Genomic DNA, 19,378 nt, shown 5'->3' with positions numbered 1-19,378 from the left:
TGATACCTCCTATTGTAATTCAACCATCTAATCATTCCCTTTTGTTAAGTGTGAATGTGATTTCACACTTTTACCTGGTCAGGTAGCTTTCTTGTTATTTAACAGCTAAGTACTTGATAATGATTCCTGCTATTTGGTGGGAATCTCTGGAGAAGTAAAAATGGTCCAAGGCCAGCTATAATAAAAACAAAGTAATTTATGTTCAAACTAGAACTTCAGATACTATCGTGCAAATGGAAAAAAGGCACTGGTTTAAAATTCACTTAAGCAGGAATATCGCTAAGGTATGAAATGATTAACAAAAGAATTAATCCGATTCCCTGAAACTCCCTCTACTCATCTTTACTCGGTAAGGTGGCCTGTAAAAAAATTTTAAATGGCCCTTCTAAGTCACTTTTGTGCCTCCTTGATCGCTATTCCCAAGACCCAGTGAGAGCTGTCATGATTTACCCCTCCTTGTTTTTTTCTCTTATGATATAAATAACAGTAGCTTTTTAATAAATAAGTGAAATGGGTGGGAAGGGAAATAAGTAAGCATAACAGTCTACTTATTGCATGCCAATTATACTTTAATAAAAAAATTAAATAAAAAAGGAGTCTACCTATATGCTATTGTGATGTCGCAGACTGTAAAACATTGAACATAGGCAGAATAATTGTTTGGTATACTAGAAGGAGGATAATAAGAGTACTTCCACTAACTAAAGAAAATGAAATGTTAAAAAAAAAAAAAGAAAAAAAGACTGATGGCAGTTTGAGAGTAGCGTATTTGTTTTTCGTTTTCCTAACATACTGTGCCAAGTTTTGTACTCTTTCTGTTTCCAATTTTGCTTTCGGTGAAGGTTTCTCGAATCTCAGCAATCTTACACATAAACATTTATCGTTATATCCATTAAGACTTAAGGTTTTAGATTTTCAACTATGAGGGAGAACTCAGCCAAAGATGCTTGAAAGATAAATACGTTTAATTAGGGGCAGAGGATGATCATTAAAGGAAGTCTGACTGCTGCAGAAGTCATTAACAATCTTAAATGAAATTTTTATTTTTATGATAGCCATTTACATGTATAATAAGAGCCAATGATTCTTGGGAGCAGTGTGACAGAAACAGAGTGTGGCGAGAACTCATGTAAGACATACTATTTAAATGAGCTGGTGTTAGCTATTCATATTTGTTAATGAACTAGATATGCAGGGCTATAAGAATGAATGTTCTGATGCTTTAAATTTTAATATCTAGAAATCAAGGGTAAGGACCAATTACTAGAATTTCCACCCTTAAAGGAATAATTAATAACGACATAACAAATGTATGGCTCTAAACTTCTAAAAAGAAGTTTAATTTTCAAAAATTAAGATCAATAATTGAAAAAAGCCAAAACAGCAATATCGAGCTATAGTAGTTTCTGATCAAAGCAGCTTTTTGTGTTGGTCATGGATCATAATTCTAAATGTTTTAATATACAATAACCCATATGAATGCATTACAAACCCTGTCATCACCTGTATTTAATGGTGCCTGTGATACAAATGAACAGGCTGTTCTTTGCTCTTACCTTTATGGTAAATAAGCTAGCATTCTGGAGTCTCAATAATTAAATAAAATGTAAATCCCTAATCTCATTTGGCTATTTGGACCAAGAAAGTTACCCGGCTATTACCTGTCTAGTTCTAATGATTAGTAGTGATTTATTGTTCTTTTTTTTTATTGTTCCAAAAGTGCTCTGATGTGGTGCCTTGATGTCTAATGAAAAGAAATTGGTCTTAAAAAGCTACTCATTGTTTATCCTGACTCTTAGATAACACATTTTTCTTCTGATAAAATATTTTTCTTTTATTGTTCAAAACACACAATATAGACAATAATTCTAATTCTGGTGCTGTTTTATTTAGTAGTGTTTTATCCCTGGTGCCTGGCTGTCTACCATCATACCTCAGCACATAGCTTTACTCTGAGATAAGCCCCTTCTCCTTTGCTCTTTCTCCCATGCTTTCTGTAGTTTGTCTGCAGGATGCAGGTTTTGAACTGAAGAGCGCAGTGGAGTTCTTACTGTGCCTTTCCGGTTCCAGCACAATCAAAGTTTTGTGTTTAGAATTGTCCTTGACATTCTTTCGTCCTACAATGGAGTGGACACAGTGTGCTGGAAACCATGACATCATTATCATTGACACAGACTTAAATAAATCACCTGCATCTTGGCTTCTTTCTGCTTATTCAAGGATTCTTCATCTTAAGGAAGAAAGTGCTCTTTATTTTTACAAACCTTCATCCCAAGGGTGACTGGAAAATGCAAACTTTTACAAGTGTTTTAAAAATAAATATACTATGTGGTTTTAGACACAGTATGCTGAGTCAGAGGTGTCTTGGAAATGTTTAAGGTTAGGCGTGAGGCAGAAAGACAGCCAGGACTGCCATTAATTCAGAGGAGATATTCCTCAACTGTGTATTATGTCTATCTGACTATGGATTCAAGTGAAAATTAAGTAGGCATATACATGGTATTTCTAATACATACCTGAAAAAGATTTAGTGTTTCATTTTCATAAATTGAGCTTGCTTTAAAAAAAAAAAAAAAAAAAAAGGTTGATACTCAGTAAATCGAATCAAAGTACATTTTAGGAAACAGTGACACCGTCTCAGTTGCACAATCTTTGGTAGAAGAGAGTTATAACTAAATTATTACTACAGAAGGCGATGCACACAAAATGCCGACTATACGTTTATATACCCAGTACTTGATAATTTGGGAAGCAACCACCTACTGTAACTTCTCTTTACTTTTTCATAAGAAATGACAATGAGGAAGGAAGTGCAGCAGAAATCTTGAACATTACCACTATTATGCAAAAAAAAAAAAAAAAAAATGCTGTTAACTGTTTTCCCCTCAGTGACTTGATCTCTCAGATGGAAAACTTATGATACTTCTGACTCTTAGCTACCAGAAATCACATGAGAAGAGCGAGGAAGAAAGACACAAAAGCTATATTTATATCTAGTACTGAACTTCTCAGAAATACCTTAATTTAATTCCTTGCAGAGACTGATAAAAATATCAGATGAGCGAGCTTTTTAACCGATCAATTATTACAATTGACAATACAATATTACTATATATTGAATTTCTAAATGTTTTATGCAAAACGCCCCTGTGAAAATCTTCCTCAAATAAGAGAGAAGTCCAGGGCCAAGAATGAATTTAAAGTGGTTGTGCAGTTTAAACAAATACCATTCACAATTATTCTGACTATAATTCACTGACATTAAATTAGCATCTATGTATTTTGCCTTGAGAAGTCCATGATTTTCGAGCTCTGAAACCATAAACAGAGAAGTTGCAAGACACTGCTTGAAAAACATGCATTGTAATTTTGCTGTAACATTTGCTAGAACTTGTTGTTTTATCAAATAATTATGACTAGAATGTGATGAATAAAGAATGATTGGGATAAATTTGGGAATTCAGAGACCTATTTATAAAGTTTCTCTTGTCTTAAGTAAAACGATTATCACAGAGAGATATTTTTCCTGGATCAATATTTAGTATTGTAAAAATACAGTGTTTAAAAGTTCATGCTTCATTTGCTTACTTGGAGAATTTTTAACTGTCAGCTGTCTTTCTCTGCCCTCTCACATACTTTACAGTTTTGTTGGCAGAAAATTCAAGAGTTCTTCTATTTTTCACACTCTCCCTATTTTAAAATATTGCAAATTTAGAAAATGGCCCTTTATCACTTATGAGTCCTCAACTTTAATGTTACATACTTTAATCTTCATCAGAACATTGAGTTGTTTTTATATCTATATAGTTTTCCTCAGAAAATAGCTTTGATTATCTACTACGGCATAAATAAGGAAGGGGAATACTTATGGAGTGGTAGAGAAGGAATAGGGAAGGTATGTTTTAGAAGGTTAAATAAAAAAGTGAAACAGGTATTTTCAATACCTCTAGAATGCTTCTCTTATAAACTGGGCATTTCATATTTTGCTATGTAAGATTGGATTTCTAAAAAAGATACACTTGCATGGATTAATGCCATTATAGCTACTCCAAAGGGAGAAAAAGTATGGAAATAAAATAAGAAATTCTGACTTGCCACTAATCATCCAGGGTTACCAGAGGCATAGCAGTTAGTGTGTCTCTTCATAAGTAAAAATACTTAGTTGCTTTTGACTTTTATTGAAAAAAATCATATCTTTCCTCCTGTTTGTTACTAGAACAACCACCAGAAGAAAAGCCCTTCATTTGCCCCAAATAAACACCTCTGTTTTTCACAGCTTGCAGTAATGCTTAAGTAAATAAGTTCTTGTGCAGTTAGCACTATTGGATTCATTCAGATGCTTGAACAAAGCTATTGTTTAGAGGTTGACAACAAGCCTTTTCTCTGTTTTCCTTTAAAAGAATCTTTCTTGTTCCTGTGGTTGGCATGCTTAGTATAGTAAGCCTTTCTACAATTTTCAAATGCTAAAGATAATTTTCCCCCACAGAAGAAATGAAGGAAGACTATGACACTATGGGGCCTGAAGCCACGATCCAGACCACAGGTAACAATGGTACAGGTGAGTTAAGTTTACCGTGCTAAAATCATATTGTCCTGTGTCATGTGGATTCAGTGAGTCAGGGTAAGAAACACTGACCCTTCCATTTGTATCTCTGAGACTGAAGAAGTAAGTTGGATGCTGCAAGTCCCTTGTTTTGCTTCAAATCAGAACTCTCTATATTTTGATACTTTATTCAGCAGATATATCTTTCATTTATAAACTCCTAATCTGCCTACGAAAGCTGAAAAAGTGAATTGGATCCTATCAAAGCATGAGTTTGGCAAATTTCTGGAAGTAATTTTTATTTTAAAACATGGCACAAATAATTTTAAAATCAGAATAAAATATGCCTCTTTTAGCCACCACTTGAAATTAGTCATTGAGAATTCAAATGATATGGTGTAATTTCAATTGTAAAATGTTTTTTACAGAAAGATAAACCAAATTTTCATGAACGTTCCTTACAAAACTTGATTATCTAAGTTCCTTTTTATTCCATCTTCACTTTCAATTCTCATTACCCTTTAGCCCCTCTAAATAATATTTTCTAGACAGAAATTTTAAAAAGCACTGACAATTTCATTTCTATTTAATGAAGCTAAAAAATTTACAATAGGGAAGCAGTAAGTGGCATTTTGTTTTCCTCTGCCACTGCTATAGAGCGGAGTTTTAGGACAATGGTGAAAGTCCATGTCCTTTCCCAAAAACTGAACAGCGTCCTCTCTCACATTCTCACGTCACCAGCGCAAATTTACATCGACTCACTATGTTTATCTCTCTTTTCCTGAATAAGGCTAATGTTTAAAACAATCCTTCACACTACCATTACAAATATTAGCATAGTGCCCAGTATAAGGTTAGCTTCCAAAACAAACCCCCCCCACAAAAAAAAAAATCACTTAACTACTTCCATTCAACTTGGCACTGAAAAAAAAGTTACAGTTTTATGAACTTTTAGAAACATAAATAATTAAGATGACATTCATATCTCTTTTATGTTGATACACATCATAATAAACTGTTCATGCTGTGCTTCTATTTAGAATGCTCTTATTAATAACTTACAAGGCACTAATTCACTTTCTTGGGTGTAAAATAAGAGAAATAATGAAAAATTGTAATTTTTCTTTCATTTGAATAATGTTAAGGTACAAAAATAAAATTGTGGAAGTTGGGATTGTGAAATATGGGATCATAGAGAAAGTGTAGCATTAGGAACCAATAATCCTGATTTTTAGGTACAGCTCTGGCCATAACTAGATTGTGACCTTGGGCAAGTCAGTTACCTCTTTGGAACTCACTTTCTATACCTGAAAAATGAATAAATTGAATAGGTTGCTTCTTAAGAATATTTTAGTTTTAATATTCTATGTTGCAGAAGTACCCTCACCATGTAAAATAGAAACAAGACAAAATAACTTTATTTAAAAACATAATAATAAAGAGATAGTATAAATTGATTGATTTCCCAATTCATGAGATCAAAAGTGGCTTCAGGTTCCTTTTAAAAATAATATTAAATTTTAACTTCAAACATAAATAACTTCTAATTTTTATTAACTTTATAGGCATTTAAAGTGTCAAAAAAGGTAAATATATCTCACAAAGTGACAATTTAGCAGGTGTTTTACACACTTAAAGTCTAAAATAAGGTTAATAAAAATTGTTCCTATTCAGATTTCAGAATCCATTTTAAATGTTCTTTCACCTAGCTTTAAGATCCCTTTTTCTCATAATGCTTACTATTCCTTATAGTTCATATGTAATCAGTCAATAAATAAATCAGTAAGTATTCATTGAATATCTTCTATATATCCGCTGTTGTGTGTATGTGTGATAGAAGATGGGTCAGATAGTATAAGACATGGTTATTCTTTAATTTGGAATATGAGACCGATGCAAGAAAAAATTATGAACAATAAATGAAAATATGTGATAAATATGCAGCATATGTAGGAACCAAAATTATTTCAAATTACGGAATTGGGAAAGATCCTATGTGGTTAGTATGTAAAAAAGGTTTTACAGAGGAGGTGAAATTTGAACTAAGTACATTTTCAGTAGTCATAAGAGAGAGAGGAAGGACTTTCTAGCAGAAAAGGAGTATGTTAGCCAAGGAAGGAAATTGTGATACTTATTCAGAGGATAGTTAGTAAAATAATTTGTCTGAATCAGAGGGTCCTAGGAGACAATTCATGGGAAATGAAGTGAGACATTTAAGTTGAAGCTAGCTGATGGAGAATATAAATTATCAAACAAGAGTTTGGGTTATGTTATACTACCATGATTTCTGTAGGGGAAAAACCAGACTTTGAGAGACCAACTGGAAGTCATTGTAGTTATTCAGGTGTGAAGTGGTAAAAAGCTTGTCTTAGGGTGGTGACAGTGGTGAAATCAGCAACATGACTTCTTACAACTAATTGATTCTCTGGGTGATGGAGTCAAAATGGCTTCAAGAGATTACAAATCTGCATGTTTAGAACATCACAATACTTGCCATTTCTAGGTAGTCTGAAGAAAGATCCAGTTTTGGAAAAAAGACTTTTAGCTGGTCTTTAGACATAAGTATTTTCATATAAAAGTTATGTAAAGTTATATAAAAGATAAATATATATGAGAATATGAAAATGTCCATTGAAAATGAGGAATTGAAACCCAGGAAGTCGAGGCTGATTATAGAAATTTGAGAGTCATGCAAATACATTCAGTACTATAGTATTTAACATCTTGGGACATAGTCTCATAGAGACTTACTATTGAGATTGTTTTCATTGAAACAAGTAGAAAGCTGAGACCAGGGCTGCTGGTAGGTTGGAAGAAAAGTCAAATTCATTGAAAGAAAAAAGATTGTAACAGAAAAAAAAAAAATTAAACATCCAGAAGCAAAAATAAGAAAGTTTCAAAAAGAAGAGAATGGTCAAATCAATCAAAAGATTCAAATAACTACAATTGTGAAAGAATGCTAAGCAAATACTTTGGACTTGGTAATTAAGAACCTACTGCTGATCCTTAGTTTATAGCTGTGCGCCTTTTAGAGAATAAATACATGTCTCTTCCCAACCATAAGAGACACGTATTTATTGCTTCTTAGCTCTAGCATCTTTTTGGAAGCTAAACACATGTGGAACTGAAATAAGACATCTTTTCTAGTTGGAATTATTAATGGACCATATTTTTCTCTTCATTCAAGTCCTTCTGACATTCTCTAGACATCCCAACTTAAATGATATTTTCCTGCAAAGAACTCATAGAACAAATCAGCTAACCTTGTCATAGGTGCTATAGTGTGTTGTTAATTAATGTGTTGTCTTTTCCAAATTAGATTGCTAACTTTGAAAACATGGATTATTTTTTAGGCTACCACATTATTTTTTAGGATAAGAGTTTCTTAAAATTAATAAGCTCTCAATAAATGTTTGTATTAATGAATAAATATGGAATCGTCAAATATCAAGATACCATTGTTCTTTTCTAATCAAAGCAGAACTAACAGACATTGGAATAGATAAATTTTAAACAAGTTAAACAAATATTCTTATAGAAAGTGTTGTTATTAACTGGAATAACTTGTCAAAGAAAAACAAAGAAAACACCTCTAATATTTCTTGCTGAATACTCAACACATATTTCATTTCTAACTAAAAGTAAGGAATTGACCTCTGAAATTCTTCCTCAATTCTAAATATCTATTAAATAGTAAAATTTAACTAACTTTATATAAATAGATAAAGTAGTCCTTTAGGAATCTAAAAGCATCTCCTTCCTAGTATATTCTGCTGAGTTTAAAGCTACGAAAAGTTAGTAGGAAAGTTTAGTTGAATTGAATCACAGAATTCTAAAATTGAAAGTTATACAAAAATTCCTTAACTGTAATTCGATAGTTGAAGAAACTAGTTAAAAATGACACATAGCTGGTGGCGTACTTGGGGATAAAGTAAATCAGCTGACATATCCTTTTGCCTCAGAAGATTTTTACCACTCTAAGGAGCTGATCCTGCTAAAAAAATAAATACTATGGTATCATCTTTGACTCTTACCTACTTTATCTAATTAGTCATCAAGTACTATCAATTCTACTGTCACAAATATTGTATATCATTCGTATATCATTTTTTTCACTGTCCTAATTTAAATCCTCATCTTTCATTTGAGCTATTACATATCTTGTTAACCAGGCCCCCTGTTTTCAATCCCTAATTTCTTCAACACAGTCTTTACACTAACAAAGTTAATTTGAAATTGTTTTCCTAACACTTAGGGAAGATGAATAACTGTCATTCATCCCCCACTCCATTTCATACTCAATCTTGTATGGTTCTCCATTGTTTTCAGAATGAATTGGCGTTTGAGCTGAGCTGGCACCCTCCATTTTGCCTTTAATACCACTTCTCAGAGTATGCCTCAGCTCTGAAAGACTGTTTACCATTTATACTCCTTTGCTTTTGCTCATGGTTTTTCTTCAACCTAGAAAGCCACTCATTCTTTCTTAGCCTGACAGCATCATACACATTTTTAAAGGCCATCTATACCAGGAAGCCATTTAACAGACTCCCACTCAGTATTAACCACTCATTCATTTGAAGGCCTTCTTATAGAATTTATTTCACTCTCTCTCTCATTATACTTAGTCACCTGCAGGTGTGTTTCTTCCCACTAGATTGTAAGCTTGTTGAGGGCAGGAATAGTATGAGGTTTTCACCATTTTATCACCATAGATCTTGGAATGGTCTCAATCAGAAAGAGTTTTTGAAGAAATGAGGGAGTGAATGAGAGATAAACAACACTTGACTTCTCTTTCATCTTTCTAGGCTGACATAGTTTTAACACCTGACTGAAATAACCAACCAGACATTTTCATCTCTGATTATTCTAGTCTCAAGCAAGAAAGGCTCAGTTACATTTGATTGGTATCTAGACTTCATGTCTTCCTCTATTTTGTCAGTTCACCTTTTTTTTTTAAAAAAAAAAATTTTTTTCTCATTGTCGAAATTCCATTTTTAAAATCCCCAATGCACCTTAGTACCTAAAGGAAAAAACCCACATTCTTCACAGTATTAAGTGCCATCCGTTTCATACCAACGATGTTCCATTCTTGTCAGAGCAAATCCCTTGGTACTGTCAAGAAGGAATCACATTTATACCAACCCAAATCTCTGCTATTCCTTGAGACCCTATTCTCTCCCTTTCATCCCGTCCTCCCAATTCTACCTACCTTTCTGTTCTTCAGGGCCAGCTCACATCCCATTTCGTTACTGTGGTCATACTTGAACACCTCAAACCACATCAGTCTGTTCCATAGCCCTCAGGTGCACACCACTAATTTTAGCATGTTGAATTGTTCCTCTTTATATTATTTGTATCTATTTCACCTAGTTAATTTCATGAAGACAAGAGATTTCTTCAGCTATAAAACAGGGGTAGATTATCATGATATCTACTTCATAGGATTATTGAGGTAATTAAATACATAATGTATATATTGGCCTTGTAATTGCCCCAAAAATGCTTGCTTTAAGAAAAAGCAAGTATATTCCTTGTTTACCTCAAAGTGCCCAGCATAGCTGTAAACACAAATGATATACATTTTGACTGGTATAATGAATGGGCAAATAAGCGAACGAATGAATATTTGGTGAAATGGACTCTGAGAAGGAAGCCTTGATAGGAAAAACATTCCCTGTGGAGAGAATTAAGTCCAGCATCTTCAGAGAGTAAAACCAGGATTTAAGTTCCTGAAACCAACTTGTTAAAGGCAAAGAACAACAGCCTAAAATATCACTACTCTTTACAACAGAGTTAGATTAACAGCACAACAAAATTGACTAAAAACAACATAAAGCCTTGCAAACTCTGATTTATATTAATAAGTTTCCACATTGCATTTAATGTCACTACATTTGTTTTAAGTTGTAAAAATGAAAGAAAAGTGTATGTTTTAACGTATTAGAGAAGGAATGCATTTTTACAAAGAACTTTACATCTTCCAGATATTAATTGGATTCAAAATCAGAATGAAATTAGTAGGTAGAATTTTTAAGAATGTGTGAAAGTACTATTTTCCAAGAGGATTAGAGAAATGGAAAAACGGGAGCATTATAAACGTGAGTTTGCTGATGCGCTAGTAGTAACAAGGATCTCTCTTAGGTGCATGGTGATCATTAACATTAATGCGGTTCCATGTGCATATCAAGACCCAAATAGGCCCCTGTTGTTTCCTCTTTGAAAGTGTGAAAGTTATATTCACTCAGACAATCTACTACTCTAGTTATAAAGGGCTATTAATAACCTCCTGCATCTTTGCTTTTTTTGCTGGGAAAAGAAAAGCACCTTACATCTAGAAACTCGGCAAGGCCAATTTAGGTCTCAGTTCTTAATCTCACATAATGCAAGAAAATTATTGTCCAAGAAAGAACTATGTTGACTATAATCATTAAACATGCTTCCAATATTTTAAGAATAATATATAAGTGCTTTTACATAGGAAAGGCAAATGTTGTTTCGAGACGTTCCAGATTCTGGAGTCAAATAAACTACATTTGAATTTTGTCTCTACCAGTTATTAGTTACATGAACTTGAATGTATAATAAGCCTTCATTTCCACATCAGTGAAGTGGACATAATAATTTCCTGTGTACAAAGTTTCATTGTAGGGATTAATGGTATAGCATTTTTAAAGTACCTATTAAAAAGCCTGACATATAGTAGATACCCATTATGTTTTGTTTTGTTTCTGCCAGTTCGTTTGCATCTACAAGTAAGTTTTAAACCATTTTTGTTCATTAAGAAATAAATGCATTCTGAACCATTTTCTCCTTTCGCCCTGGTTTTTCATTAACTTCTTCTCTAGAAAACAAAAATACAGTATTTAACAAATTTGTAATAGAAGGACTAACCAGTCAATTTTAAGAGCCTTTGCCAATTAACTTCCTTTAACATCTTGGAAAACTACCCAGACAAGTTGTGGGACAAGTTTATTTTCACTGCTCTGACAATGCATTTGAAGTTAAAGTATGAACATTAAAAAGTAATAGCTTAGTTTTCTATCTCACTTCATTTTATCTAGCATCCTTTTTTAAATGTAGGAGAGGATTTAGTAGTATTTATAATGTTTGTGTACAATGATGAAAGCTGTCAGAGATTTTTTTCTTCACATGGTCATTGACGAGCATCAGGGATCATATCTTTTTTTCCTTCCTGTTCTGGATAACAATGAAATAAACAAATAATAAAATGTCACTTATTAATAACCACTAAGATAATTACATTCATTCTTTTTAGTCAGAGTATTCTTTTTGTGCAGAATTTGACCTGAGGCTTGAGAAAGAAACTTTAGAGAAATAGTAAGTTTATTTTCAATCCTTAAGAAATGAAAAATCTTATGGTACCAATAGGAAAAATCATAATAATGGAAAAGCAAAATTTACAAATAAATAATTATAACCTCATTTGCTATTCAGATCAATAGTCACTTAGGGAGACCCTACTAAGCGCATTTTGTTAAGTGTCATTAAAGATACAATGAATAATCACTGTCATTAAGGACTTACATTCAGTTGGGCCAATGAAACAATCGTAGATGAAAAATAATATGTGTAAAATGTTTATCACAATGTTAGACATAATAAATATTTAATCATTGCTAACCATTGTTATTATTAATAATAATAACATATGGATTAATGATGTTTTATTTGAAACACAACAAGCTATGTAGGTTCAAGTGAAAAGTGTTCAGTATTGTGGAGGGCTCCTGACAGAGCATGGAGTAAAATATTGGAGACATGAAAATAGAGAGGTGCCTTAGGAGACAGCAAATTTCAGGGAAGGTTTTCTTCAGAACAAAGGCTTATTGAACATGCCTCTATGAGAAAGAGAGAAAGAGCAAAATGTAAGAAAAAGTTATCAGCAGAGTGAGGGTATAGCTTTAGATGGTTGCCTTGGCTATGGGCAGAGACATCTTTTTTTTTTCTTATAGCAATAAGATCAAAAAAGGAAGGGAGAATAATGGTAGAGAGATTTTGGTTGACTTTAAAGTAGTTTAGGGAATTCACATCCTATGGGTTGCATTCTTTGAAGTAAGGGGTAAAAGAACTTAGTTGAAAATAGGGGATTGAGAAAAGGTTGGAATCTTGAGAAGTGGAAATTTAGAGTAATTGCTGTGGACAATGTATGGAGATTCGATTATCATATAAAAGAATATTCTACTTTGGTAACATAGACCGAAACAAGTCAATATAATGGTTTAAGTTTCTTTAGACATTTTGGATACTCTAGGAACAGGAAAATTTGGCTGGATTTCAGTCTGACAAGGTAAGAATCCCTGAAGAATAAAGGGCCGGAAAGAAAGTGATTTCAAGCTCTAGAGTGAATTGAGGCAAGTATAAAATCAGAACAGGCGAAATGGACTGGGGGACTTATCAGGGCCTAATTATCACAACGAAGTACCTCTTTCAAGGGAATGAAGAACTGAATAACGGGCAGAGTGTTGAAGGGCAGAAAATTGAAAGCAGAGAGTGTAAGTTCCAAGTTCCGGTTCAGAGAGATGGAATTAGCCCAGTACCATGGTGTAGCCATCCATGTTGTTGGACATCCATGTTCATGGACTGTCTTTAGAGTAATGATGTTTTTCAGAATGATAGTAATGGCAGCCTGGGGTCACTTTACTTGTGCTATATAGGCAGTGTCATAAAACATGATGGAGAATGGATGACTTAACTTTGAAAAATTACCATTACAGATTGGAGGCTTTTTGAGGGTAGAAGTTAAGTTTGCTTTTTTCCATCTTCCCTCTCAGTAAACAGAGTGTTTATGCAGCCTTGATGGTTTATAAATAGGTTATTTGTTGAATAAATGAATAAAGGAATAAGCAAATAAATGATGAGCAATTTAATAAAATAGGAATGCTGGTTTGAAACAGTAATGTGAATTAAGGAGAATGTTGACCCATCCACTCTGCTCTGTGTGTTAAGACAGATGAATGCAGGGGTAGCTCTGGGGAAAAGGTCTGTGAGGGATAGGATGTTATCAAGGAATGATACAGTTTAATTTAATCTGAAGAAGTGGAACGCATATAGGAGGATATCATTAAGTATGTGGGGGGATAAATAAGTGATATCTGAAATGGGAAAGCAAAATGAACCGTGAATAAAGTCTCTAGTCCTAAGTTCAGCTTGAGACATTTTTTATTTACTATAACCATAATAGTTAATGAAAATTCACCTTTGCAAGGTGCTTTGTAAAGTTATTCTGTATTGAGTGCTTTTAGAAACATGATTAAAAATAAGAAATATCCAAATTAGGAAAATACAACCCTTAAATATTAAACGGAAATTTTAAATAAGCATCTGGAGTGGAGAATTGGAAGAACTTTTGTGATGTTTTTGCTTTACCCCAATAGAATTAGATATGGATCACCCAGTAAAATAAATAAATAAGTAAATGAGCATAGGATTCAGAAGAGCAGAAACACAAAAAGAAAAATAGAGGAAGAAAAGGTTTAAATATTAATATTTTCTTTATATTGAAGTGGCATTTACATAGGCTTTTCCTATACTAATTTTATGGTGTTATATGTTGTTGTTTAGAACTACGTATAATGTCCTAGTGACCTTCTCAGCATCTAGAACCTATTCAAATCATATCCAATCAGTTAGACTTCACAAAAACCAAAAAGATGGGAGTCTCTCTCTCTCTCTCTCTCTCTCTCTCTCTCTCTCTCTCTCTCATAATGAGTCATTATGATATAGCTGAAAAAGTAATGGGTTAGGAATCAAGGTACATGAAGTCTCCATCCAGCTCTTCAAGAAATTATTTGTGTAACTTTGCATGAGTCATGAACCTCACTGTACCTTAGTTGTATCATCTGTTAAATGAGATTAGACTAGAAATTTTGGACTCCCCCCACCCTATCCTTTCTTCTAATGAGATTTTTACCATAAAGCATGACCAGAGAAAACAAAAGGCAAGGGCTACACTAGTTGGCGTAGTATTAGGGGCTGTGCCTCATGTCATATCCAGGGCCAGCATACTGGTCATGAGACCTGCACAGTCACACAGGGCCTTGTGCTTAGAAGGGCCTCACCCTTGGTTTAATGCTCTGTTGACATTTAGCATTGGGCCCCACAAATTATGTAACTATTCCTGTTTATACCTCATAAAAGCATTAGGATAATAACTGAGTATCAACCAGGATGGGAAGGAGTGGGATCAGGGGTTCATGTCCTAGAGTACCACTTAGAAATGCCAATTCTGTCCAGCTTTACAGAGTCCTTTCAGTGTCTCCAGAATAACTGAATACCAGGTAAAGATCTAAAACTAGATTGCAAATTTTGCTTGAGCAAGAAATTCATAGAGCAGGGTATAACTCTCCCGATGTTGATAATTGATAATATTATTGATAAAGTTAGCAGTTTAGCAAATGGTTAGGCCTCTTTAAACATGAATTCTGTGAGTCATATAATTAGCAGAGAGAAAGTAGGGAAAAGAGTAAGAAAGTTTCTGTATTTTTATTATCTTCTTGGTTTAATAACTTCTAATTCCTCTTATTACTCTCATATAGAGTCTAAATTAAAACTTTTAAATTGGACAGTTTTCTAACATGGGTAACAGAAGCCACACAACTTTGATCATGATGTATTATTTCTCAGCAAGGGTTAAGTGGATGTATAGTGTTCATCAATTGTGCAAGATCGGTTTATCAGATAATTCGGTTAGTACCTAAATACTTAACAAGGAGAGAATCATGCTATTATAAAGTATGTCATTTTTTTAATATGTTTGTTGCATTTATATATGATGGAAGAGTTTTGTCATCCAGTCAGATATGTTATGCAAATCATCATTTTAAAAAATTTTTAGTTAATTTCATACGATGAGTTTTCAGAACTAAAGTAGAAAAAATAATATGTTCTAGCAGAGCGAAAAACAGAAGTAGCAGTTGGCAGGTTAGACAGGAGGGTCATTTTCAGACTATAATCACTATACACCAAGAAGAGCCTGTCACTTTCTAGCTAATGAATGCTGTGGTTTTATTAGCTTTGTTTGTGATTAGGAGCAGCTATCTACACTTCACAGCAAGAGTTCCCATAAGAAATAACTGATATCCCAAGCTTCTTGAGTGTCTCCTTCATTCATTCAACAAATATTTAATAAACACTGTTTTCCTTGTGACGTTGTCTGTGGTTTCCAGGCAGCTCCAAAATATTTTGCCTTAATCTGTTTATGTGGTTCGTCCATCAGAAAGCTGTGTTGATTTGAGTTTTTAATTGAAAAGAATACAGATAAAACTTTCTAGGCCTAGCCAGTGAATAAAAAAGCTAATTGATTAGGGCACTTAATTAACTGAAATTATGGAATTCTGAAACTTCAAAGACACCCCAGAAACCATATACTGGCTCATTTTACAGATGAGGCTATTGATATTAAAATATATAAATAGCTCAGTTAATATGAGGAGTTCAATGCCCCTGAACTTGGTCTAATATTTTAGTTATTGAGCATTAGCTGTGTACCAGGCACTGTACTAGGCACTGTTAATAGAAAGCTGAATAAGACTTGATCTATACCTTTATTAGGTCACAGACATGTAAATGAAAGATTACAATGTGATGTGATAAGTTTAAAAATGGAGATATGCAGGTTATATTTAGTAAATGCAAATGGAGGGTATGAACTCAAGTAGAGATAGTCAGGAAGGCTACTTCACATGGGAGTAATTCTGTGCTGTTTCCCAAAACCATATTACTGAATGCCTTATTTAGCCAGATGAGGCAGAGAATTGAATTCCTAGAGTAGTGATTCTTAAACGGGGCATGCATCAGAAGCTCCTGAAGGGCTTGTTAAAATACAGATTGTTGATTTCATAGGTCTGGGGTGGATCCCAACAACTTGCATTTCAAACAGGTTCCCAAGTAATACTGATGCTACAAGCCTGGAGACCACATTCTGAAAAACACTGACCTAAAGCATCCTTACATGTCGTATGTCTCTACAGAAAGCCTATGAAAAGCTCACTGAATTGTTGGGCAAAAGCACCTTACTTCATAAACCCCTCTAAAATGTAATAAAATAATCTAAGGGTCTTTTCGGTAATATACCAATTCCAAATTCTTAGATTCCACAGTGATGTGAAAGATAATACATATTATCTAAAAGGAATTTTTTTTTAAAGGCATGAATTCTGAATGGATACATAACAATCAAAACTGTCTAACAGTGGTAGTCTCTAATCTCGATATTCACAATCCCCTAACATAAACCTCACTTTAAAATTAGACTGTCCCTGACTGGGCTGCTTCCTGCTGTTTAGGGAGATACTTGATCCTGCAGAGTAGTACAGATTCCCATCTCTCTGTTCCTTCTGCAACTCTCTTTCCTAAAGCTCTTACACATGGGGAACTCTCACTGGTATCTGAACATGTGTTCCTGGGAGAAAGCCATGTCAGAGCAGACATGGAGAGACTAACCCAGATGCTGTACAAATTCCCAAGAAGAGAAGAGAACTTTGCTGCTCTTGACGAGCCTTGCATGGCTTTACGCACACCTCTGGAGCTGTTGGAGACTCTGTTGGGCTGCCTGTGTAGCTGGGTAATGAGGAAAAGATCACCCTCTTCCCTCATGGTTGTTTTTAGATACCTGGTGCCAATATGTATTTTGGAAACCTGCAGAAATGCACACATGCATTTTTAATGACAAAATGCTTATATTCCATTTAATTAGTCAACTTTAAACAAAGTAGTCATGAGAATTTATAAACCTCAACAAATGCCGAGGATGGGCTTCTTTAAACTAAAAAATGTAATATCAGTGACGAAATTAAAAATAATCTATGTTTTCTTAACTAAAATGTCGTTAATAAAGACACTAATTTTCAAAAAGATGATGAATATAGTTACCTAGATTTGGGATTGCTTCTTCCAGTCCTTTTGCTTGAATGTATAAAGTGAGTGAAATCCAGATTATATAACAAATGTATAATTTCTATGTTATACTGAAGAAGTCTCTGTGTATGTATACGTGGATACATATTTATGTATTTACATGTCTGTATATTGCAGAATTACAACCATTTTATATACATGTCTCTAAAGATGAGAATCGCAGAAGAAAAATATTATCAGTCAACATCATTGTGTCCTCATCCCCAAGCACACTCTCTGGCACTAGTAGGCACTCAATAAACAGTTATTAAACAAAGAAATGGATGAGTGATTCTACTCGATTTTTTACATATACTTGCTTCAGCTCTTCTAGACCCTCCAAGATATTTTCCTTTACAAGAGAATTATTTATTCATTTTAATGTTTATTAAAATGGCTTAGCATAATATTCAAATATATTTCTTTAATTTTTAATGAAAATTTAAAACATGCTGGATACTAGACAAGTGATAATAGAGTACCTGTTTTCCTACATGAACACAAGCTCGTTACAAATAAAATAAATGGTGAGGTAATAAAAGTAAAGAGAGGGAAACAAAAAAAAAGAGAAGGATTAAGTATTGAGATCTCATTGTAATGAACTACTTGTAAATACTAAGTAAAACTCGCTGTTAAGAATCTTTGAGAAAGTACCCTAAGACAACCACGGGGGTGGTGACTGATTTGAAGGGCAATATTTCTCTTTTATTTAGAGTTCTGTTACCATTGCTTGTTTTTTAGGCAATAGTTTTTAAAATCAGTCCATATTAATATTTACCATTATCTACCTAAAAATATGAATATCTATCTAAGCTAGAAATAAAGATATTTATGAAAGTATCATTAATGCAACATTAGTAAGAAGGACCACCATATTTACAAGAAAGTTGAGGCTTTTCTGAATTGAAGGGACCTAGAAATTTACCCTAACAATATTAAAATACATGGCTATGAGGAAACATTTTTAATTAATTAAAATATATTTTTTTTTAGATAAAGAAAAGTTTACTTGACCTTAGGGAAGGTTGAGATATTTGCAAGACATTAGGGTAAATTTTAGGACTAAATGCAAAATCTCTGGAGAAGGTATGGGAAGAAATTACTTGAGGTTTCTTGTGAATTTTTATTACGGCTTGATCATAAATATCATGCAAATATCCTTTGTCAGTGTGTTTTGGCAGTTTTTCCAAAGAGACCAAGGAATGAAGAGGATTACTGGGGATGGGGTGGGGGGGCGAGAAAGAAAATGAGGTTGACTTTAGACTAGAAAAATGCAGTGGGGAATTCTATAACTTTCTAGCAAATTTTCTACTCATTCCTGTGTCCACTCTACAATATTACAAAATCTTTGCAAAAATCAAAATTGTGAACTTCAAAATAGAATCAAAACTTCATCCCTCCCAGCAATTTGAGAATAACCAATATGTAATTCTATAATTTGTTCTAGTATTGTAATAATCAGGGCGATTGAGAGTCTAAGAGACTGAAACACAACATAGCCAAAGTTAGCAAAGGGAGAGTTCCAGCTCACAGAATCTAAGGAGGGTTGACAACAGAGCCCCTGGAAGGACAGAGGTGCAGCTTGGCCTCAGGAGCAAATACTGTCCAGACCTGCCATCTTGTCTCTACTTTTCTCTGTATATCTGTTTCATTCTCTCTCTTCTTCAGTCCTCTTACTTTACATGGGATATATCAATTCCTTTGTTCTACATTTTATAACTACAGTCACTTGAGAGAAAAAAAAAAAACTGCTTTGATATTCTTTTTGGAACAAAGTCCTAAAATCATAGGGAAGGGATTTACTGAGTTCAGTTGGATTTACTGGCTATCTCTGGACCAATCAATAATTTTGCCTGGAGAATGGAGGTCTATGATTGGTTCACTTCAGGTCTATGATTAGTTCACTTCAGATTAATTCAT

At 33.7% G+C, this 19,378-nt stretch overlaps 1 protein-coding gene across 9 annotated transcripts in view; it reads left to right on the top strand.

The window, feature by feature from the left end:
* The window catches only part of ZEB2 (zinc finger E-box binding homeobox 2), a 130,221-nt gene that overhangs the window by 88,357 nt on the left and 22,486 nt on the right, over window positions 1-19,378 (top strand). For all 9 annotated transcript variants that reach the window (XM_006921047.3, XM_025039335.1, XM_025039336.1 and 6 more), the window contains one exon: window positions 4,487-4,558. In XM_006921047.3, the coding sequence (XP_006921109.1) occupies window positions 4,487-4,558 (72 nt within the window). The remainder of the gene's footprint in view (window positions 1-4,486; window positions 4,559-19,378) is intronic.

This window comes from Pteropus alecto, unplaced genomic scaffold, assembly GCF_000325575.1.
Source record: "Pteropus alecto unplaced genomic scaffold, ASM32557v1 scaffold3, whole genome shotgun sequence".
Taxonomy (NCBI): Eukaryota; Metazoa; Chordata; class Mammalia; order Chiroptera; family Pteropodidae; genus Pteropus; species Pteropus alecto.
The sequence above is the reverse complement of the archived record's forward strand: the minus strand, read 5'-3'. Positions and strand labels throughout refer to the sequence as shown.